At 43.0% G+C, this 24749-nt stretch overlaps 1 protein-coding gene across 2 annotated transcripts in view; it reads right to left on the bottom strand.

The window, feature by feature from the left end:
* Nucleotides 1–1267: 1267 nt before the first annotated feature.
* RHCG (Rh family C glycoprotein) overlaps nucleotides 1268–24749 on the bottom strand; it is a 138028-nt gene continuing 114546 nt past the window's right edge. For both annotated transcript variants that reach the window (XM_075855271.1, XM_075855272.1), the window contains exons 6-10: nucleotides 19928–20065; nucleotides 17824–17960; nucleotides 12624–12748; nucleotides 6428–6501; nucleotides 1268–3023 (exon numbers count right to left, since the gene is read on the bottom strand). In XM_075855271.1, coding sequence (XP_075711386.1) covers nucleotides 2934–3023; nucleotides 6428–6501; nucleotides 12624–12748; nucleotides 17824–17960; nucleotides 19928–20065 — 564 coding nt within the window. In that variant the 3' untranslated portion in view covers nucleotides 1268–2933. The remainder of the gene's footprint in view (nucleotides 3024–6427; nucleotides 6502–12623; nucleotides 12749–17823; nucleotides 17961–19927; nucleotides 20066–24749) is intronic.

Here is a 24749-nt window from a genome sequence, read left to right on the forward strand (position 1 = left end):
GTATTTCTCAAACAGCGCAGTTTGTGAACTGTTCGCATGCTGCTGTGGTGAAAGTGTATTATGAGTGGACAAATGGCACCATTGGGAATAATCGACGTGGAAACTGCGGAGCACCACGTGCCATTGATGTGAGAGCTGAACATTGGCTACAAAGGTGCGTGAGGGCTGAACGACATGCTACAGTGGACAGATCACTGTGAAAATCAAACAGAGGGTTACCAGACGTGTGTCTAAAACAGTTCAGCGCATCCTACTGCGTATGGGGCTCCAAAGCAGACAGACGGTCACTGCTCCTATGCGAATAAAGGTGCATCGGAAAAAAAGGCTTCAATTTGCACGGCAGTATTGGAATTGAACCACCGATGATTGGCAAAGCGTTGCCTTCTCCGATGAGTCACATTTTCTGCTTCTTCGAATGGATGGACGTTGGCGTGTCAGGCGAGAAACATCAGAGAACTAACCCCCTGCAACCATTGCTGGAAGAACACAAGCTGTTGGCCGCAGCGTTATGGTCTGGGAAATGTTTTCATGGCATTCTCTGGGACCACTTATCCATGTGGAAGGAACTCTGAACCGATATGGGTATGAATCCATCGTTTCAGATCACGTCCACCCATATATGCTGTTTGTCTTCGCTGGGGAAGATGGAATCTTCCAACAAGACAATACGAAATGTCACACGGCTAGAAATGTCTGACAGTGGTTGGAAGAGCACGACCAAGACTTCCAAGTACTTCCCTGGTCCCTAATTCGCCAGACTTGAACCCAATTAATAAATTTCCGTGGGGATTAACACAGGAACGGCACAATGCAGAGTTAGATTTTGTTTCTAATATACTTTGTGTTTTAAATAATCTTTCCCATCAACAATATTTGCCACCTCATCGATCAGACATTTATAACCTATCTACAGGATGTTTATGGGAATCCCTATTTAATTTAACACCTCTGCTTGCTTTAAATAAATGGGAACATCAAGAGGCTGAAAACTTGTAAAGACCTAATTGTTTTGACAGCTGAATTTTCTACAATTGTATCTAGTTTGGGCATCCCTAGGATATGCCCTACGTACTGGTTGCAAAGCCCTTTTAATTTCCATAATGCTGACACATTGAAGGTTATTGAAATAAATAGTAAATTTTGAGTCAATATTTCTGAAATTTGTCTATCCCACAGTTTTGTTTGCATGATGCAATACAAATGGTTGCTGAAACTGCAATAAAAAGGTTAGGCAACCATAAGCAAAATGTAAAAATCACACAGTGGAGTAATAACAAACACATTTATTCATGTTCATGTGATGCTCATTTAAAACAACGAAAACCATCATTTCATGTCGAGCACAGTTGTTGGAGGGAAGACAGTTGTCAGCCGGTGGTGGCTGTGTGATTGGATAAAGATGAAGCTGAACAGCAGCAACATTTGCCATGTATCCTAGACACAGACGTATGTACAATATGAACTGAGAGAATATTTCACATTTATTCCTGAATCTGTGGTAGTGTTGAGTGTACTTATATTTAATCATGTCACAGAAAATTCTGCAAGTACATTGGGCACTAATATATACAAAGTTTATATACCTTTATTCATTGAAACTAATGGGCAAAATTGTATTTTGGTAAGTCTCCTTTAAAGAGTTATTCTGATCTTATAAAGTAATGGCATATCCCAAGGATATACCATAAATTTATGACCAGTGGGGGTCTGATCTCTGGGACCCTACTGATCCTGAGAATTACTGGGATGAAGCTCCCTTCTAGGTTTTCCGTGCACAGCGGCTCTCCCGGGCACCAGGCTGAGCAAGTAACTTTAGCCGTCTTCATTCACTTAAATAGGGTCATGCTACTGCAACCTCTGAACACCCTATAGCTATGCCCCTACCGCCACTATGGCATGCCACTCGAGGTTCGTGACTACCATATATCTTAATATAAAATAACTGTGGTGCAGTAATATTTAGACATTGTATAGCACTGCTATTCGATTATTGCTGTTATTAGATTGCTGTTATTTGCTCACTCTATGTTGGCATTTTTTGAGCACTTTGTGGTGGTACTTATGCATTGTGCGTCACTGATACTTACGCACTGTGTTGTCTTTTTACATTGGGCAACGTACAGTATGACACTGTTTTTAGGCACCACCCTTTGTGACACTAATTATTTAGCACTGAATGGTATCGTTATTTGTACTCTGTATGGCAGTACACAATTTGGGGTGGCACCAACAGAAGGTATCGCAAAGGGCACCGTGTAACCTAAGGCCGGGACTGGAGCCACAGCTATACAAATAATTTATTTTTTTAATATGAAGTCCATATACCTTTACTTTGGATGTTAATGCTTAAGAATTCAAAGAATGTACCTGTAATTTTTTATAAATCCGGCTATTGGGATTTCATGTGAATAGTTATTATTATAAACTAGATATGATAAATCAGGGATTATTGAATATTACTGCTACCTAAAGAATTTTCTATTTTTATTCAGCTTTAAAGTTTAGGACATTTGGGAATTTATTTATATATTCTATCAAATAATCAGTCACTGGTTTGCTAAGTTAGTTTTATCTATAATGGATGTCTACTTTCATATATTTGTAATCAGGTCGATAAAAATCACCTAAAATGCAATACCAGGTACTACCAGCAGATGACACAGATCTCTCCATTCACATTGTAAAATGAGGCTCAGTACATAAAATACAATTTTTGTCTGATTCATTTAACTAAAGTGGCTCAACCATTTTCTGAAACACAATAATAGTTTGACACATGCGATGAATCCGTCATAGCGTTGCGGCTTTCGTTACAAACGGAAACCACAAAGCAGATGTGAACAGTGCCTATATCAAATAGAAAAATAACCACAATAAAAGTTGGTGCACAAACAAGACACACTTCCGTTATACCTTGACATGGATTAAAATTATTAGATTTTATCGTTTTCCTTCATTTGCTCAGGAATATGAGCGATATAATGTTTGCCAGCTTCCATGTCTTCACTATCGTCTGTAGGAAGCTATGGAGATAGAGGAACAATAAAAATGAGTAAGGAACTTAGTTGAAAATAGGACAACAACTCAATACTGCGCTTGATTAAGAAAAAAATCACGTATTTTCGAAAGTCAAATACATGACAATGTGAATAATCTGTCCAGGAAAGGTGAACTCCATTTATTATTACTATGTCTAGGGTACGAAAACGAATGGTTTCGACCATAGGTGTAACTTAAAGCTCCTGGGTCCAAATGCAAAAGAACCTCGGCCCTCCTATGGAGCATAGAAACATTTTGGAGATCCTTAGGCTCCATCGCCCAGGTGTGATTACAACATTTGCAACACCTTATAGCTATGCCCGTGGTTCCGATACAAAGAAATTTGTTCCATTGGTCATAAAAGGTATAGGAAATGCTGTATTACATTTGTAGTAATGTACAGGAGACATAATTGTCCCATTGCAATAATTCCCATCATATATCATAGTAAAGAACATTCGGATCAGAGGAAAATTGTCTATGGCCTGTTTACCTGCAATTTCTTAAATACAAGGTCATCCCCGGTCCTTAACCCAGGCAGTGGCGGATTATCATTAAGGCGTTTCGGGCGGTTGCCCGGGGCCCAAGGCTCCCAGGGGGCCCATGACCGCACGAACCCCCTCATGCCAAGTGGCGTCGCTAGCACCGGAGGGAGCCCCGGTGCCAGGACCGCACCTGTCAGGCGAGGGGAGCTTCGCTTCTACTTAGCAGCCGTGGTCTGTGCTGCTTTAGAAGCTCCCCCTCCAGCCCCCCTTCCCTGCTCTAAACATCTCTCCTCTGCTGCTAGCTGTCGGGACATGGGGGAGGGGAGACTGTCGGCGGGCTCTGTGCTGTGAGCAGGAGAAGAGCTGCAGTGAAGACATAAAAGGTAAGTGCATGTGTGTTTAATGTCCATATTCATGTATGTTTAATATCCATATTCATGTGTGTTTAATGTCCATATTCATGTATGTTTAATATCCATATTCATGTATGTTTAATGTCCATATTCATGTATGTTTAATGTCCATATTCATGTATGTTTAATGTCCATATTCATGTGTGTTTAATGTCCATATTCATGTGTTTACAAGGTGTACTTTGTGTATAATGTGCATACTCGTGTGTACTTTGTGTACTATGCATACTTTGTGTATAATGTGCCTACTTTGTGTACTTTGTGCATAATGTGTGTACTTTGTGTACTGTGCGTACTTTGTGCATAATGTGCGTACTTTGTACTGTGCGTACTTTGTGCATAATGTGTGTACTGTGCGTACTTTGTGCATAATGTGTGTACTGTGCGTACTTTGTGCGTACTTTGTATATAATGTGCGTACTTTGTGCATAATGTGCGTACTTTGTGCATAATGTGGTACTTTGTGTACTGTGCGTACTTTGTGCATAATGTGCCTACTTTGTGTACTTTGTGCATAATGTGCGTACTTTGTGCATAATGTGCCTACTTTGTGTACTTTGTGCATAATGTGCGTACTTTGTGCATAATGTGCGTACTTTGAGCATAATGTGGTACTTTGTGCATAATGTGCGTACTTTGTGCACTGTGTGTACTTTGTGCATAATGTGCCTACTTTGTGTACTTTGTGCATAATGTGCCTACTTTGTGCATAATGTGCGTACTTTGTGCATAATGTGCGTACTTTGTGCATAATGTGGTACTTTGTGCATAATGTGCGTACTTTGTGCATAATGTGGTACTTTGTGCATAATGTGCGTACTTTGTGTACTGTGTGTACTTTGTGCATAATGTGCCTACTTTGTGTACTTTGTGCATAATGTGCCTACTTTGTGCATAATGTGCGTACTTTGTGCATAATGTGCGTACTTTGTGCATAATGTGGTACTTTGTGCATAATGTGCGTACTTTGTGTACTGTGTGTACTTTGTGCATAATGTGCCTACTTTGTGTACTAGTGTTTAGGTAGTGTTAGAAATAGTTACGGCGCGGCAGGGTGGTGGTGGAGAAGGGGGGCCCAAGTTTGGGTAACAGCCCAGGGCCCATGGTCTTCTTAATCCGCCACTGAACCCAGGGGCTAACATACTACTTATGTCGGTGCTATTTTTCTGACGTTTTATTGAGGTTGTCAATTATTTTACTAAAAGTTAGTTTATGCCAACAAAAAAATAATATTAATGAATCAAGTGAAACATGACTTGTGTACTTGCCATTATTCTGTATTTGCGTTTAACTTTTTGCCACCTAGAAGATTTTTCGGATGGAATTTCCGCTGCGTAAAGAAGCGCTCATACTTTCCCCCTCCCTCCTTTGACGTCCACTCCGGCCTCCTACAATGATGTTGCAGGCCATGTGACGCTGCAGCCTGTGATTGGCTGCAGCAGTTACATGGGATGAAGCATCATCCCAGGAGGTCGGACTGCAGGAAGTCATTCTGGGTAAGTATGATTTTTTAATTTTTCCGGAGTTGCAATGGGGAAAACCCGCAACAGAAAATCAACAAAAACGCAGCATAAATTGACATGCTGCGGAATTAAATTTTGCACCGCAGGTCAATTTATTAACGTTTACGCTGCGTGGGTATGAGATCTTCTAAATCTCATCCACTTTGCTGCTACTGTAAATCCTGAGGAATTTCCGCACAGAATGCCATTGCGTAAATTCCGCAGCATTACGCTATGTGGGAACCCGGACGTAAGGAGCAAAGTTGTACAACAACCTTTATATAGTTCGGGGAATGTTCTTAGGGTAAGTTCACACTACCATTAGTATACGTTTATCTATCTTCCGTCGGAGGAAGAGAGGATCGAAAGATTAAACGAAAAGCAACGGTTCTGCTAGAATTACCATTCATTTCAATGGTAATTCTTTTGTTTCAGTTGCTTTCCGTTTGTCTCCGTTCACTAGGTTTCTGGTTTTTTTTATGGAAGCAAAAGTGCAGTCTGCAGAACTACACTATAGAGGTAAACGTATACTAACGCTAGTGTGAACTTAGCTTATTCTGCTGGACTACGGGAATTTCATACATAATATTTAGGCCCCATGCACACGGACGTATTTTTGCGGCCACCATTTACCCGCAAATCCGCGGGTGAATTGCGGCTCCATTCATTTCAATGGGCCCATGCACACGACCGTAGTTTCCACGGTCCGTGCGCTGCCCGGGAGCCTTGACCGCAAAAAGATAGGACATGTCTTACTACGGCCGCATTTTGTGGTCGAGGCTCATTGAAATGAATGCACACGGCAGTGTGCACGGCCCATGAGGCCTTATTATTTCAGAAATTGGACAAAGAGAAAATATTGATCTGGCTGCTGCAGGATTTCAAAACTCATTCGATAAATCAGATTAATTTAATCAATTTGCTTTTTACTGTGGTTATTGCACATTATACATTATACAGTAGTTCTCAACAGTAAAAGTAATCTCACCTCCCAGTACACCGCATCATCAAAGCAGTTCTCATCTGATGGATCCCCCCAAAATGGTAACTTCAGGATGAGTCCTAAATGAGTTAAAGGGAATGTGTCATCAAAAAATGACCTATTGTTTTAAGCAAGTTTTATGTTAAACATACTATTTTAAGAATTTCGGGTAATTATATTTTTAATTTTCTTTGTCATTACCTATATTAAAAAAGTGATTCTAAAATCTTGCAGTTTTCACACTGGCCACTGAGCCACACACAAAATTAAAAACTTATGAATATACGGAGCTGTTTTCAAGGGAAAATAGCTCCTGATTTTCAGATGTTTTTTAATCAAACTCACGTTTTTCAGGCGTTTTTGACGGCCGTTTTTGGACCTGTTTTTCTATAGAGTCAATGCAAAACGGCTCCAAAAACGGCTGAAGAAGTGACATGCACTTCTTTTTTGCGGCCATTTTTTTACGCGGCCGTTTTGAAAAATGGCCGCGTAAACAACGCCCCGTCGGAACAGAACGCAGTGGGCAGATGTTTGAAAGGCGTTCTGCTTCCGATTTTTCTGCCATTTTTCGGGACGTTTACGGCCCGAAAAACTGCTGAAAACACTCCGTGTGAACATACCATAAGTATTTCAGCCAGCTTAATTCCATATTAGCACTGAACTGAGGGCAGAGAATGACCAATAAGACTTGGAAACACTAAATTTTCCTTTGCTCTGTTGCTTAAAGAGGATCTGTTACTAGTTTAGTAATGCCCAATCTCCTAGCTAGTAATGCCCAATCGCATACCTAGGCCATACTATACAAGTCTCTGACGTTGTCCTATCAGCATGAAGCTGCTTCACACACAGCGTGAGAGACTGAGGCTGGAGGGAAGGGGATCACTTCAAATAGCCATATCTCAGACAGTGGTTCTGGTGGCATATGAAAGATGAGATTTTAATCTTTCATATGGCACCAGGATTGCAGTTCTAGCTGTGAAACAACCGGAGGTATCACCAGTTGAAAACACAGTCGGGAATGGAAGTTGTGTTCTATATGATCACCTGTGTTGCTGGGCTGGGAAGAGGAGAACTGTATGATTGATCAGCTTCATACAGAAAACTTTACACTGCCCAAAAGGGGCGTAACTAGGAAAGACAGTGTCCCAAAGAAAACATTTGACTGGGTCCCCCCCTAGGTGCCACACACAGCCCGCTTATAGATAGTGCCCACTTTAGATTGTGCCATACAGCCCCCCTGTATACAGTGTCACAACCCACTTGAAGATAGCGCCCCCCACCTCCCCCTTGTAGATTGTGCCATACAGCCCTCCTGTAGATATCGCCATAAAGCTCCCCCTGTATATAGTGCCACACAGCCCCCATCCCTTGTATATAGTGCCACACAGCCCCTCCCTGTAGATAGTGCCACACACAGACCCTTGTAGATTGTGTCACACAGCCCCCTGTAGATAGCGCCACAGCGCCTTTCCCTCGTAAATAGTGCCATACAGCCCCCCTAGTAGATAGTGCCACACAACCCCCCCATTAGTGCCACACAGCTCCCCCTTGTGTATAGTGCCACACAGCCCCCTTGTATATAGTGCCACCCTGCTCCCCCTTGTATATAGTGCCACCCTGTTCCCCCTTGTATATATTACCACCCTGCTCCCCCCTTGTATATAGTGCCACCCTGCTCCCCCTTATATATAGTGCCACCCTACTCCCCCCTTGTATAGTGCCACCCTGCTCCCCCTCTTTGTATATAGTGCCACCCTGTTCACACTTGTATATAGTGCCACCCTGCTCCCCCTTGTATATAGTGCCACCCTGTTCCCCTTTGTATATAGTGCCACCGTGCTCCCCCCCTTGTATATAGTGCCACCCTGTCCCCCTCATATATAGTGCCACCCTGCTCTCCCCTTGTATATAGTGCCTCACAGACCCCCCCCCCCCCCGAAAATTATATTGTACTTACATTGCCCCGTTCCTGCGATGAACAGGCTGGTCGGGAAACATGCGCGGACTAGCGTGATGCATTGACGTCATCATGCCGGCCTGTGCAGGGAGTCTTCCCAGCGACCTTATAGGCTGCAGGCCTAAAGTGGCCTGCAGCCTCATGGCCGATTCTAGCTTTTCTGCTGCCTGAGGCGAAAATTTAAATGGCGCCCCCAGATTTTGATTGACATCCCCTTGGCTATTCTACATCACTACCAGCCTCCTCAAACTCTTTTGGAGGCGCCGTTGCCTAGTACTCCCCTGGCATGCGCAATGCAGTGATGAAGCCGGGCAGAATATACCTCTCTACACGGTGCGTGCCCAAGTAGTACAAGGCAATGGCGCATCCGAGATAGTTGTATCAGCCAGGGGGATGTCAATCAGGCATGGAAAGGTGAGTTTGGAGGCAGGACTATGCGACTCTTCAGTATAGTGGCACCGCCCCCTGACCCTTTAATGGGTAATTAGCATACTGTGTCCGCTGTTTTAAAAGTTGATTTTATAGATTTTGCTGCATCTGAAAAAAACATACAGGGGAATGTTTGGAAATACTGTATTGTCAGGTCATGTATTACCGCATGGTGGCGGTTCAATTGGTTAAAACTACCTGACAGGTTCCCATTAAGCATACAATAAATTGAAAACAACTCCATCTGCCCTTGTTATTATAAATATATCCTATATAATTACAACACCAAAACCAAGCTCTAAGGCCGGGTTTACACGAGCGTGTGCGTTTTGCGCACGCAAAAAACGCGGCGTTTTGCGTGCGTAAAAGGCACTTAACAGCTGTGTGTGTCATCCCCGTATGATGTGCGGCTGCGTGATTTTCGCGCAGCCGCCATCATTATGACACTCCGTTTGGATGTTTGTAAACAGAAAAGCACGTGGTGCTTTTCTGTTTACATTCATAGTTTGACAGCTGTTGCGTGAATCACGCTCGTCCCACGGAAGTGCTTCCATGTGGCATGCGGGATTTTCACGCACCCATTGACTTCAATGGGTGCGTGATGCGCGAACAACGCACAAATGTAGGACATGTTGTGAGTTTTTCGCAACGGACTCACGTTGCGCAAAAATCACGGACTGTCTGCACTGCCCCATAGACTAACATAGGTCCGTACGACACGCACGAAAATCACGCGCGTTGCACGGACGTATTACACGTTTGTCTAAACAAGCCCTTACATATACAGCTCCAGAACCAAGCTCATACATATATACAGCACCAGAACCAACTTCAGTACATATATACAGCCCCAGAACAAAGCTTAGTACATAAATACATCACCAGAACCAAGCTCAGTATATATATACGGCTCCATAACCAAGCTCAGTACATTTATACAGCACCAGAACCAAGCTCATTACATATATACAACACCAGAACAAAGCTCAGTACATATATACAACACCAGAACAAAGCTCAGTACATAATACAGCCCCAGAACAAATCTCAGTACATATATACAGCACCAGAACTAAGCTCAGTACATAAATACAGCACCAGAAAAAAGTTCAGTACATATATACAGCAACAGACCCAAGCTCAGTACATATATACAATACCAGAACCAAGCTCAGTACATACATACAGCACGAGAACCAAGCTCAGTACATAAATACAGCACCAGAACAAAGCTCAGTACATCTATACAGCACCAGAACAAATACAGCTCAATTTAGTGCAACCTCTGCCATATAGGTGTGTATGGCGTAAAACTACAGCTCCCAGCATGGCCCGAACAATGGTAAGGATATGATGGGAGATGCGGTTTCACAAAAATATCATATTATAATCAAACCACCCATCATCTCACTGCAGATCATACAGCGACTACATTACTGATTAGAGGCAGAATAACCTTTTACATTAAGTGATTCACCGGTGACGTCTCAGATTCTAGTTATTTTTCTCTTTTCTTCTCCATCCAGTCCAGACCTCTAGGATGACTTCTCCCGGTCACAACCCATTTCTGCATTTTTCCGCTCAGATGACTCCAGCTTCTCACTTTTAAAACATTTCTGCACCTATAAATGAAGATAAAATTCTCAACGCCCTTAACTATAATAGTACCACACACTGTGTCCCAAACACCGTGCCCCCTCTAGATAGTGCCCCCATAGCTCCCCTGTAGATTGTGCCCCACATAGAAGCCCCTGTAGATAGTGCCCCACATATGGACTTCAGAGCTGCAAGGAAATAGTGCTAACCACTGAGCCACCATGCTGCCCTACATAAAGCTCCCCCTATAGATAGTGCTCCACATAAAGCCCACCTCTGTAGATAGTGCCTCACATATAGCTGACCCTGTATATAGTGCCCTACATATAGCCCACCTGTAGAGAGTGCCCCACAGGTAACCCATCCCGGTATATAGTGTCCCACATATAGCCCTCCCCTGCAGATAGTACCCTACAAATATCTCCCACTATAGATATTGCTCCACATATAGCCCACCCCTGTTGATAGTGCCCTACATATAGCTCCCCCTGTAGATAGTGCTTCACATCCCCACATATAGACCCCCCTGAAGATAGAGCCCCCCCTGTAGATAATGCCGCTCACACTTTTATTACAATAAAACTAAAAAACTTTGCTCACATGATCCCGTTCCCGCACCGTCTGGTGGCAATGCAGACCTGCTCTCTTCTGAGCAGGTCTGTTCGGGCTGAATGACGGAAGCGGCGTGATGATGTCATCGCGCCACTAGCATCGTTGAAAGGCGCTGATTGGCAGGGCAGAATGACTTGCCCCGCCAATCAGCGCCTTTCACTAACGGAATCATCATCGCGCCGCTAGCGTAGTTGAAAGGTGAGTCATTTTGCAAGTCATTTTGCCCTGCCAATCAGCGTCAATGTAAGGCGCTGAATGGTCGGGCCTGGAACGTGCCCGTCCATTCAGCGCTAATTCATGCAATTGTGGCTGCGTGCTATAGACGCAGGTACAATAAGTGCAAGAGGGGCTGGCGGCGGCTGGTTTCAGTGGCGCCACCTCACTGGGGCCCCCTCCGGTGCTAGCGATGCCACCGGGCATGAGGGGGCCCATGCCGCACGGTCCAAAAAAATGTTAGGGCCGGGCGGCGCGGGCCCCATAGTGGTGTCGCTACCGATGTAGCAGCCATAATGGCTAGCGGCTCCACCAGGCATGGGTGGCCCGTGTCGGCGGGTGGCACGGACCTCCTCATGCCGCGGGCCCCATAGCAGCTGCTATGGCTGCTACAGCGGTAGTTATGCCACGGCCGCCCAGAGAGAAAATACTGAGTAACTTCCCATTTGGCAAGTATAACTAAATTACCATCTTTAGAAAAATGCTCATAACTTTGCAAATAATAAACGTTTTTAAAAATAAATTACACTGTAGTTATCAGAATCATAGTGCCTTTTAGATTAGTTAGGAGATGGGGAATTAATAAACTAGTGTCAGATCCTCTTTGAGGCCGGATTCCCACGAGCGCTGCGCATCCGTGCTCAGCGCTGCAGGACGCGATGTCACGCATCCCCCATAGTTGAGAGTCTATGGAGGGATGCGTGATGCGTGAAAAGATAGGTCATGTCCTATTTTCTCACGGACCCTTCACACGGTCCGTTGAAACAACGGCTGTGTGAACGGCCATATTGAATAACATACGCTGTTTCAACGGCCATCCCACGGACTTTTAACACGTTCGTGTGAATCCGGCCTAAGACTCAATTTGAGTCCGTTTTGTAGCTTACTTTTACCTCTTATAAATATTACTTTCATTTTACACATCAGTTACATTAAGATATTTCTAGGTGCGGCACAAACTGCTATAAAGGATTTTTTTAAACGTTTTATGTAAGTAAATAAAAATTTACTAAAAATTTCTGAAACTTTATAATATAGTTTGGGTTTCTCTTTTCAAGATCTCTATTTGCTGTCAGTGAACGGGAACATTCTTGCTTACACCCAGAGGCTTTTCCCTCTATATAATAGCATAGTAGCATACCTAGGCATACAGTAGGCATACAGTAAAAAAAAAAACATATGCTGTTCGGTATACTTTTGGGATCCTGTGGTCATCAGGACGTTTTCCCGATGTATACATCTAACAGAAGACTCTGACGTGATTTGAATAGTGCCTCAAAGTCCGGCTTTATTGTTTGAACAAACTGGCCCATTGACATTTAAAGTTCCTATCTAAATGATCTGGAAGCTTTATATGGTTTATATAGGATTATTGGAATGTGAGTTCTTTCTTACCTACTACAGTACCACCCACGAAGGCAAAGGCCAGGGACACGAAAATCCCGGCTGCCTGATATCCTCCTTGTATGCTGGGAGTTCTGTCCGCATATTCTCCTACAAATCCGAACATCTCTATCAAGCTAAATGAGAAAATATTGTCATTACATTGTAACCAAATTGCATTAATGTGATAAATCCATCAAAAGTGAGATAATGGCAAATTCACAAGCGTACACACACTGAGGCACATTTCTAAAAAGTCAAAGTCAGGCGCAGATGTATAACAGTGTGATGCAATTACAATATATTGATGTACTGTACACTTCCCAAAAATCATAAAAGTAGTAAAGCACATAAATGAAATAAAAAGCACATAAAATACATCTTAAAGTGTTCAAGTGGTCACGTATTGTCAATTTCCTTAACTTTTGGTTACTATGGTTATCTATGATTTCTGCACATTTGCTATTATTGCTATAATTTGGCTGCTGGGCTGATTTCCGGTATTTTTTTTTTTTACAGTAATAACAGCTTTATATATATAAGATGTATATATCTGTTCTTCACAGAAGTACATTATGGTTCCTTGCAGTCGCTTTGGGAAAGGCTTTTCTGATCTTGTAGAGCTAGATCAGATCCCACCCTGTTCTAAATGTACACCTCATGCTTAAACCGCAATGTGAACGCCGTAAAAAAAATACGCAAAAAGTTACGATGGAATTGCTTTTTTTTCTATCCCTTCCCTAAAAAATTTTAATAAAAGTTAATTTAAAAAGTCCCATGTACCCCAAAATGGTACAAATAAAAACTACATCTTGGCCCTCAAAAAACAAACCCACATATGACTATATCAGCAAAAAAATATAAAAAAGTTATGTCTCTTTGAATGAGACGATGAAAAAACGACTAATTACTTGGTTATATAGGGCAGTAATTAAAGGGTTAAATATGCTCCTTTGAAACCAGGCTTATGGATTGTGCGTCTGTTTTCATTATTTTGCATTGCCCCTATTTGGACACTAGATGGTGCAATCCCATAACAAGGCAGAAGATATAACACTACCATATGGACTCTCTTTAACCACTGATTTGACAGAATTGATGCATAAAATAACTCAATAACTTTATCGGGTTCTATAAGAAAAACTAATCCTGACTGAACAGGAGAAAACGAATGCAAACGGGTATGAATGCAGAATATACACACCGATGAACCACCTGCCTAATATTGTGTAGGTTCTTGCATGTGCCTCCATAACAGCTCTGACCCATCGAGGCATGAACTACATAAGAACCCTGAAGTTGTCCAGTGATATCCGACATCAAGACGTTAGAAGCAGAGCCTTTAAAGAGGCTCTGTTACCAGTTTATAACTTCCCTATCTCCTACCTAATCTAATAGGTGCTTTGATGCTGATAACTACTGTGTTTTTTGTTTAAAAAAAACCTTTTATTATTTCCGAAGTTATTTTAATTTTTAGATTTATGCTAATTTTCTCTTAATGGCCAACTGGGTGTTTTTTTTCTTTTCACCATGTAGGCGTTGTATAGAAAACTGTATGACGCTGACCAATCAGCATCGTACACTTCTCTTCAGTCCAGTCCAGTGTGATTCACAGAATCACGAGATCACACTGTGATGTCACTTACTCCTGCAGGTCCTTCACCGGAGCGATTTTATCCAAAGAAATTGTCGGGTTTTATTTTAGTTGGTAAGTTTTTAGTGGGGCCTGTGCTACCATGAACAATGGTCTTTTATTAGGGGTGTCATCTCAAAGAAAAAAGTATACAGAATACTGGTTAATGTGTTTAATGTGGTCAGTAAACGTGCACAGAACATGAATAAACATGTGGGAGGGACTGAAGGTAGAGGCAGAGATTGGGACACCATTCCTTATAAATTCTTTATTTGGGAGACTTGCAATATGGAAGGGTGGCACAAAGGTTTATAGAGTGACCTTACCAAGACTTGGGGACCTCAACTGCCGAGTCCCACCAGGTCCAGTTTGAATCATGATACCCGACAAGGGAGCACTAAAATAAACATGCCTCCCCAAATTCTTGAGGGGAAAACCATGACAGTGCGGAATACCGCAGGGGAAGAAGCTCAGCAAGACATTTGCCCCTGAAGCTGCACCATGTGTTAAGTAAACATTCCACCCTTTCTTCTTTAGATTACGGTTCCGCAGGTCCTTGTTTGTGGACTGGACTCTACTATTGGCAGTAGCTGCCAGACAGTAGACCACCCAAAGAGTAAGCAACAGTAGTATCATACCACATGTTGCGCGCAGCTACTTTTTGAGCTCACTCTTTCACAGTATACTTTTTGCCTGGTTGCAGTAACCTTAGTCATGGCCAACGTTAGGAGGGAGAAAAAGGGCAATTGCCCAGGGTCCCTATCCCCAAAGGGGCCATCTGACTTCAGCACCAACACTGCTGTTTAGCTGCCCGCCTGTCCTTACATGGAAGTAAGCAGGCAGGCGGGAAGCTACATCAGATTGCGAAAGAAAAGCAGCATCAGAAAGGCCCACTGCAGGATCCTCCAGTGGGCCAAGGTGCCGAGCTGCAGCTCTCTCAAGCCACGGGGCAGAGAACCATTGGTCCACTGCCCCCTTGTAGGCCACAGGCTGTTTTAAGTCCTGAGGCCTACTAGAGGTCGGGAGGACGTCAGAGTCCCAGCGCTGGTGACACAATGATGTTACGACGCCGGTGAGTCACGACGCCGGTGACGCAATGACGTCACGACGCTGGGCTACAGAAATGGGCCTATCCGCTCATTATGGGAGCGGGGTTAGGTGAGGGTTCATTAGCCCCAGTACCCCTGAGGACGCTACATATGTAGCGAAACATGTCGGGGGGATTTTTTGAATTTTAAAACGTGCTCTGTTGCTAGATTCATCTTCACTCAGTGTTTATTGTAGCTCAGCGTTCGGCAGCCGCTGGCTTCTCATGTACCTGTCATCTAGTGCGTAGCACCACTCACAATACAAGCATAGCTTTATAGTGACACTACCCTAGCAGCACACATGGTCATTTTATTCATCTATGTGGTTTGTTTAGATGCTTTCATAGCCTAATAAAGATAGTAATCATTGTTATGGTAGTTGGGAAATAGGTTTTTTTCTGCCACTAGGCATCCAGTCATTATATGTTATTAAAGTGCCCGCCAACTCCCAGGGTCTCCTTTTTGTAATTGTGTTTTTTTTTTTATTAGCGCAAAGGGGGCTTATCTACTGTATGGAGGACACAAGGGGGCCTAACTACTACATGGAGGGCACAAGGGGTCTAACTATTATATGGAGTGCAGAATGGGGTCTAACTACTATAAGGAGTGCACAATGCGGCCTAACTATTATATGGAGGGCTCAAGAGCTAATAACTACTATATGGAGGGCACAAGGGAGGCCTAACAAATATATGGAGGGAACAAGGGAGCCGAAGTACTATATGGAGGGCACAAGGGGGGTCTAACAAATATATGGAGGGCACGAAGGGGCCTAACTAGTATATGGAGGGTACAAACGGGCCTAATTACTATATGAAGGGCACAAAGGGAGCCTTACTACTATGTATGGGATAAGGGGGAACAAAGTACTACATGGAGGGCACAGGGGGGATCTAATACATATATGGAGGGCACAAGAAGGCCTAACTACTATATGGAGAGCACAAAAGGGCCTAACTACTATATGGAGGGCACAAAAGGAGCCTAACTACTATATGGGAAAACCAAAGGGCTCTAACTACTATATGGTGATACAAAGGAGGCCTAACTACTATATAGAGGCACAAATTCGGACCTAACTACTATATAGGGGCACAAAGGGGGCCTAACTACTATATAGGGGAACCAAGGGGGTATGACAGCTATATAGGAGCACAAAGGGGGACCTAACGGATATGGGAATACAAAGGGGTCCTAAATACTTTTTAGGGGCAAAAAGGGTTCCTCCCTCTCTGCACATTCACCAATTTAGGCTGCCGGGCAATGGAACAGCATCTGTAATGCGATCTGTTCTTACTGCTGCTCCCTCGCTTTACCCCACAGATACTCAGGAGCAGGTGCAGATATGATGACACTTGCACACACAAGAAGGGACACATACACACTACACCACAAGACACAAGGGAACATAGGAACCAGCCATGAGAAAAGAAGATGAGGGGTTTATGTCCCCCTCCTACAAACACACAAAATGATGGCACATCCTAAATCATGTTATCAATGACACAATTTGCATATAGCAGACAATACTGTATTATGTATTATGACATTTTACACGAATTCCCTGCATCTGGGAAATATTTTCCTGTACCTAGTCTAATTTATATGTTACATATAAACTTAATATCCAAACAATATACCGCAAAGATCTTCCACATGTGGCTTCCCCACAATAGTCTGTAAAAATGTTGGGGATTTTTGTATATGTGGTCCAGCACAAATTCAGGTTACTAACTTTGCTCAGCATGGCTCCACTCCCCTTCTCAGTCCCCGGGATAACCTCCTTCTTAATATAAATCCCCAGGTTGACCCCTATTCTTCTTATTCCCCAGTATGACTCCCCTCTCTTCAGTCCCTAGCATAGACTCCCTTCTCATTCTACCAAACATGGAAACTTCCTTAGCAGGTAGAGGCAGGCTGGGCTGCAGCTTATAGCAAGAGAAGAGTTTCAAATCGTGGCAGCTGCCTCTCCTCCATTGGCTCCCTCCTGTCCTCAGCTAAAGCTTGCTTTTAATTTAATGGCACACAGTAGCGCGAAGAAGGGTCAATCAAGTGACACATTCGTTTTTTACAGAGGGGGTCCAAGCAAAAAAACTGTATAAAAAGGGTGGTCAACATTCTGAATGAAAGGTGGTCTAACTGATTGGTCACTTTCAGTTGCATAAGATTGGTGCTTTATTACCTAATAGGTGCAACCGTAAACATATCTTCAAAATGCTACAGCCCAATAATGATCTGAATATTTGGGCATCACTAATCATAATTCTTCAACAGAAAAACACGCCTGCTACCCAAAGTAACCAATCAGAGCTCAGTTTTCTTTTTAAGTAGTGCAGTTTAAGAAATTAAAGCAGAGTTCCAATTGGTTGCTACGGGTAACAAGGCCAGTTTCTCTGTTAAAGTGTTTAGATAAATCAGGACAAATTTGTTTCCAGGGTTTGGACAAACAAAGTAATTTTTTCAGTTAATTAATGTTTTTATTACATCTCACCCTGCCTCTGTGTAAACACCGATGGTAGCGGAAGCTGCTGTTACTGCTCCGACAATCCCTCCAATTATTCCTGGCATCCCATGGAGATTGTGGATTCCGCAGGTGTCATGGAGGATAAGTTTGGATGATAAAAGTGGCTGCAAAGTATGAAGGTAAAGCTTTAAAATATCATAAACTTTTAACAGTAAACAATAGTACATTTGAGATTATTAAAAAAAAAATAAAAAAAAATAATCATGTTTCTGCATTAAAATGTTCAATCAGTAAGTATTCATTCTTAGGTTTACAATTTACAGAGAACCGGTCAGCCCTCCTGGTATGTGTGTTATAAATTAATGCATTTCCCATAGATTATCAATTCTAAAGAATAATTTTCTTAGAACTCTGTTTTGCGCTATACCTCTATTATTACTCCTGGAAATGTATGAAAAAATGTACAACTGGGTGTACCATTTCCCATGTCAATGGAGAGTGTCCCTAAACACTCTTAGGGCAGATACAGACGCGCAAAAAACATTTGACAGCTGCGTGTGACATCCGTGTATGATGCGCGGCTGCGTGATTTTCGCGCAGCCGCCATCATAGAGATGAGGCTAGTCGACGCCCGTCACTGTCCAAGGTGCTGAAAGAGCTAACTCTTTCAGCACCCTCGACAGTGAATGCCGAACACAATATCTAAAAACCTGTTGAAAAAAAAGAAAAAGTTCGTACTTACCGAGAACTTCCCGGCCGTTGCCTTGGTGACGCGTCCTTGGTGATGCGCCTCTCGACATCGGGCCCCACCTCCCTGGATGACGTGCCAGTCCATGTGACTGCTGCAGCCTGTGCTTGGCCTGTGATTGGCTGGAGCTGTCACTTGGACTGAATTGTCATCCCGGGAGGTCAGACTGGAGGAAGAAGCCGGGAGTTATCGGTAAGTCAGAACTTTGTTTTTTTTTCTACAGGTTCATGTATATTGGGATCGGAAGTCACTGTACATGGTGCTGAAACAGTATAACTCTTTCAGCACCATGGACAGTGACTATCTCCTGACGTCGCGTACCGATAATTTTTTTGCCAAGTTCGGCCAAAACGAGTTCGGCCGAACCCGGTGAAGCTCGGTTCGCTTGTCCGGCTTCGCTCATCGCAAAGACACTCCGTTTGGATGTTCGGAAACAGAAAAGCACGTGGTGCTTTTCTGTTTACATTCATCCTTTTGACAGTTGCTGCGCTGTTTCAGTCGGTTCGCACGGAAGTGCTTCCGTGCGACCTGCGTGGTTTTCACGCACCCATTGACTTCAATGGGTGCGTGATGCGCGAAATACGCAGAGTTATTGAACCTTTCGCGATTTTTGCGCAGCAGACAAACGCTGCGCAAAAAGCACGGACTGTCTGTACTGCCCCATAGACTTGTATTGGTCCATGCGTGCCGCGTGAAAACCACGCGGCCCGCACGGACCGAATACACGCTCATGTGAATCCCCCCTAACACTGTCTAATCTGTGCTGACAAGTAGGGACACACCCCATCGACAAGGGGAATGGTAACACCCAGTTATTAATTTATTTATACATTTCCAGGAGGAATAACAGTGCAAAGTCACATGCAAAGTTCTAAAAAAAAGTTACAGCATTGTTATTTCATGGGGAAAGCAAGTATCAACTAAAGCAAAGCAGACTTGTCAGGAGAGTGTCAGATCCTCTTTAATTAACTGCTTCCATACTGCTCCATTGTTACATAGGGCTTCATTGTTTGATGCACAACTTATGCTTCGTTCACATCTGGGTCAGGGCTCCGTTCCGTCGTTCTGTCTGAGCTTTCCGTCGAAAAGGAGCCCTGACTGACACAAACTGAAATCGTAGCTTTCCGTTTCCATCACCATTGATTTCAACGGTGACGGATCCGGTGCCAATGGTTTCAGTTTGTCTCCGTTGTGCAAGTGTTCCGTCGTTTTGACCAGATGAATAGTATAGTCGACTACGGTATTACATAAATCCACAAAACACAGATCAGTAATACAGCTGTAAGCATGACTCTTAGACTTTGAAAAACATTGTTTTTGTCCATGATACAGAAATTCACTGTCCTCATTGTAAAATGGAAAATACCCAATCTTATAACTTACGGAAAGGTAGGCAAATCCAAGTGTGGAAACTATTCCACATATAAATCCAACTATCAGTGATCCGTATGGTGTCAGAAACATTTCGGCTGCTGTTCCAACTGCTACCCCTCCAGCCAAGGTTGCATTCTGGATATGAACCTGTGAGGAAAGTCATTTATAAATGAGTCTGTATTTTGCTACAAAGAAATACATAGATACAAGACATAATGTAGTAGCAAATCCATTTCAACAATACATAAAAGAAATAATGAACGCATCGTCTAGTAACATAAAATTATGCAGTAACAGCTATGCTATTTTACATGTCCCTACTCCCATATTGCTGCATATCTCGGAAAATTTGTTGTTCAAACTCTGGGTGATTATCCCAGTAAGAGCTGCAGAAACAGCCATGTTGGTTGTCACCCAACTCCGTCTCTTCATTGACAGGATAGTTAGAGAGACTCTGTCACCACATTATAAGTGCCCTGTCTCCTACATAAGGAGATGGGCGCTATAATGTAGGTGACAGCAGTGGTTTTTATTTAGAAAAACTATCAATTTTTACCACGTTAGGAGCGATTTTAGCTTTATGCTAATTACTTTCTTAATGCCCAACTGGGCGTGTTTTTACTTTAGACCAAGTGGGCGTTGTGGAGAGAAGTGAATGACGCTGACCAATCAGTGACCAATCAGCGTCATACACTTCTCCCCATTCATTTAGTCAGCGCATAGTGACACTGCGTTATTCACTATAAAGTGTTTAGACAGTGAATAGACATTCCTTCCAGCCAGGACGGAATGTCTGTTCACAATACCGATACTTCGGTAACGTTTCTATGGTACTTACAGCACAGCAAGCGTAATCTCGCGAGATCACGCTGTAAATGACAGGTTACAGGGAGATTACGCTTTGCTCTGCTGTAAGTACCACAGAAACGTTACGGAAGTGCCGGGATTGTGAATAGACATCTCGTCCTGGCTGGAAGGAATGTCTATTCACTGTCTAAACACTTCAGTAACGTTAATGTGTCAGTATAAGACAGCACATAGTGAACAACGCAGTGTCACTATGCGCTGACTAAATGAATGGAGAGAACTGCATGACGCTGATTGGTCACTGATTGGTCAGCGTCATACACTCCTCTGTACAACGCCCACTTGGTCTAAAGTAAAAACACGCCCACTTGGGCATTAAGAAAGTAATTAGCATAAAGCTAAAATCGCTCCTAATGTGGTGAAAATAGATCGTTTTTCTAAATAAAAAGCACTGCTGTCACCTACATTACAGCGCCGATCTCCTTATGTTGGAGATAGGGCACTTATAATGTGGTGACAGAGTCTCTTTAAGGTGTAGCTAAACATTTGACAAACTTCTGACATGTCAGAAGTTTGGATTGGTGGGGGTCCGAGCACTGAGACCCCCACCAATCACTAGAACGAAGCAGCTGAACTGCTCGTGTGAGCGCTCAGCTGCTTTGTGTCTGTTTGGCTTTTTCCGGAAATAAATGTATCGTGTACGGACGCAATAGAAAGCCTATGAGCCCGTACTCCGATACATCTGCTTTCCAGAAAGAGCTGAACAGAGACGAAGCAGCTGAGCGCTCACACGCTCAGCAATTTAGCTGCTTCGTTCTAGCGATTGGTGGGGGTCTCAGTGCTCGGACCCCCACCAATCCAAACTTCTGACATGTCACTATGACATGTCAGAAGTTTGTCAAATGTTTAACTACACTTTAAGTGTATGAGTGGACAAGGAAACAGAACAATCAATCTATCTATCTATCTATCTATCTATCTATCTATCTATCTATCTATCTATCTATCTATCTATCTATCTATCTATATATATATATATATATATATATATATATATATATATAAAAAGAAACCATAGGACAAAAGAACAGCACCAGGGCTTCAATGAAGATGAAACACGGTTGTTTTATTCACCTCACTTGAGCAATGTTTTGAGAAAGGTTCTGAGGTGAACCAAAACACCGCCCACTTGAGGTGAATAAAACAACCGTGTTTCATCTTCATTGAAGCCCTGGTGCTGTTCCTTTGTCCTATGGTTTCTTCTACATTCAAGTTGGGAAATTGATTCATCCTCTGGTAACGTGCACATGGCCTAATTTTTTGTGGTGTTGGAGTGCGGTGTTCATCTGTGTTTGGACTGTATATTTGCCCTGGTCAACTCTAAATTCTTTAATTGTACTTCTCTCTACGAGGTGGCTTGCCACACAAAAAGAATTAGACCACTTACTGCTGAAGTGGATAAAATTGTATATTATGATCAGAAGATCATCAGGAGCTTCATAGTTTCCATTGCCAAACAACTGTACACTGAGATCAATGTGTGCAACACCATGCATTCAGGGGCATAGCAAGAGGCTTATGTGCGCCGCTGCAAAACTCCTTCTTGGGCCCCCCAACTTCTATTCATGGCCGACGGCCATTTATATATAAATAAAATCAGAGACAGCATACCTATAGGACAACTAAAGCTCCGCCATTACATAGGATGAGATACAGCGGCTCAGCAGACATTATCACACATGAGAGGGTTAGACAAAGCAGCCCAGCAGGCAGTATCATACATTATAGGCTTACAGAGCCCAACAGACAGTATCAAACATAGTAGACTTAGATACAGGTCCCAGTAGACAGTATTGCAAATGGTAGGCTAAGATACAGGGCCCAGCAGACAGTATCACACATGGTAGGTTTAGATACAGGTTACAACAGACAGTATCACACTTGGTAGGCTTAGATACAGGATCCAGCATACAATACCACACATCATGTGTGATGTGATACTGTCTGCTGTTATACAAAAACAGGGAAAAAAGACACAATACAGTGCTTTAATATCCATGTTTGGAATTAGACAACTAATTATTTATAGACTTTTGTGAAAAAAGCATGGTACTTAGGGTGTATTTACACAAATACAACAACCTCGTTATGACAGCATTGTGTGAATTAACCCTAAGGCCTCATGCCCACGACCGTAGCCATGTGCACAGACGTGATTTTCGGGTCGGCCGGCCGCGGAGTGTCATTATTTTCTATGAGCCTGGACCGCACAACACGGCCGTAATAAGACATGTCCGTTCTTTCTGCGGTCCAGGCTCCTGGGCCATAAACGGATTGTGGAAACCGTCGTGTGCATGGGCCTATGGAAATTAATGGGGCTGCAATTCTCCCGTGAATTGCGGCCGCAAAAGCATGTTCGTGTGCATGGGGCCTAAGAGTCAAGTGTAACAAAAACTCATGCAGAACATATCAAACTCCAATGCCCTTGTTCTATTACATTCTTTATGTAAAAAGTTAGAATAGGAAAAGGCAGATTTCCTAATATATAAGTTTCATAGAAAGGTCATTTGTGTTGTTGCCAAGTCATGTAGAGTAGAGGTTAGAAGTGAACCCCTTAAACCTGAACCAAAATAAATCACAGTTTGTGTTCCCGACATGTCAACACAGTATGAATGGGTGTAGAACATTAGAGCATCATAAGCAAGAGTCATTATTTGCCCCAACTCACAGATTGGCTTTCGATTTCCCAGGTTTATTGCTAGTGTTGATTTAGTTTGAGCGTTTTTTCATCATAACTTTTTTTTTTTTTTTGCTTCGGACATATATGGCCATTTTAGTAGAAATATTACAAGTTTCAAATTTATCTTTATTAAAATGCTGACGACTGTCTTACTTCTTACATCTGCCCCCGAATGGCTATGACAGTATTGCAGCCATGGCTTAGCCTCTAAATGGCTCCCCCATTCCTTTCAGAGACCCATACAGAATCACATGACCACTTAAAGGGAATGTGTCGCTAGAAAAACAGTTGGTGTATAAGTGATTAAACATTGTTCTAATTTTTTTATTTTTTTCACGAGTCAGGAAATATTATAAATTAGATTCTAATTTATAATATTTCCCAGCGCTGGTCACTAGATGGAGCAATTCCCAAAATTGCAGCATTGCATGTGGTAAAGCAACCACATTGCTTTATGCTGCAAAATTTGAGAAAACTCACTCGCTCTAGTGAGCTCTCAGAATCCCCCCTCCTTTATCCTGGCTAGTGCCGGGAGTAACGAGGGGATTGAACGGTCTAACCTCCTACACTGTGTGTCGCCATTTTTTGAGCTAACACACAGTGTAGTAGGTTAACATACAGTAGTAAACACACAGTAAAACACGTACATACATAGAACTAACTTACCTGCTCCTGCCGCCGCTGCTCCCTCCGGTCCGTCCGCTCCGTCTGCTACCTCCGCTCCAAGTGCACAAGTCCGGAAGCCGCGACCGGAAGTAGTAATCTTACTGTCCGGCCGCGACTTCCGGTCCACAAGAAAATGGCGCCGGACGTTGCACAGTTCTATTTGGACTGTGTGGGAGCGGCGCATGCGCCGTTCCCACACAGACGGCGTACAGCATAGTGGATGGAACGGGCTCCGTTCGCATTCACTATGGGACTGTATGTGCCGTATTCCATGTCTGTATGTGTCGTTAATTGACACATACAGAGATGGGAAAAAAAATGGCAGCCCCCATGGACAAGAAAAAGTGAAAAAATAAAAAAAAGTTAAACACAAACACACAAATAAATAAAAAAATGTTTAATAAAACACTAAAAGCAAATTGGTCTAAAAATTATTTTTTTGTGACACTGGTCCTTTAATCTAATACCCTGCTCTGTACAATGTAGCGAAGGGGATGAGCCATGTGGGGGCTAAGATATTAAAATCAGATTAATGATAGCGCGGCAGCTAAGACCTGCCTTGTCATATGCATGCATCAGCTTCCACCTCTCCACTGAAACAGCAAACACGAGCAGTGA

This window comes from Rhinoderma darwinii, chromosome 3 (assembly GCF_050947455.1).
Source record: "Rhinoderma darwinii isolate aRhiDar2 chromosome 3, aRhiDar2.hap1, whole genome shotgun sequence".
In the NCBI taxonomy this organism is placed as follows: domain Eukaryota; kingdom Metazoa; phylum Chordata; class Amphibia; order Anura; family Rhinodermatidae; genus Rhinoderma; species Rhinoderma darwinii.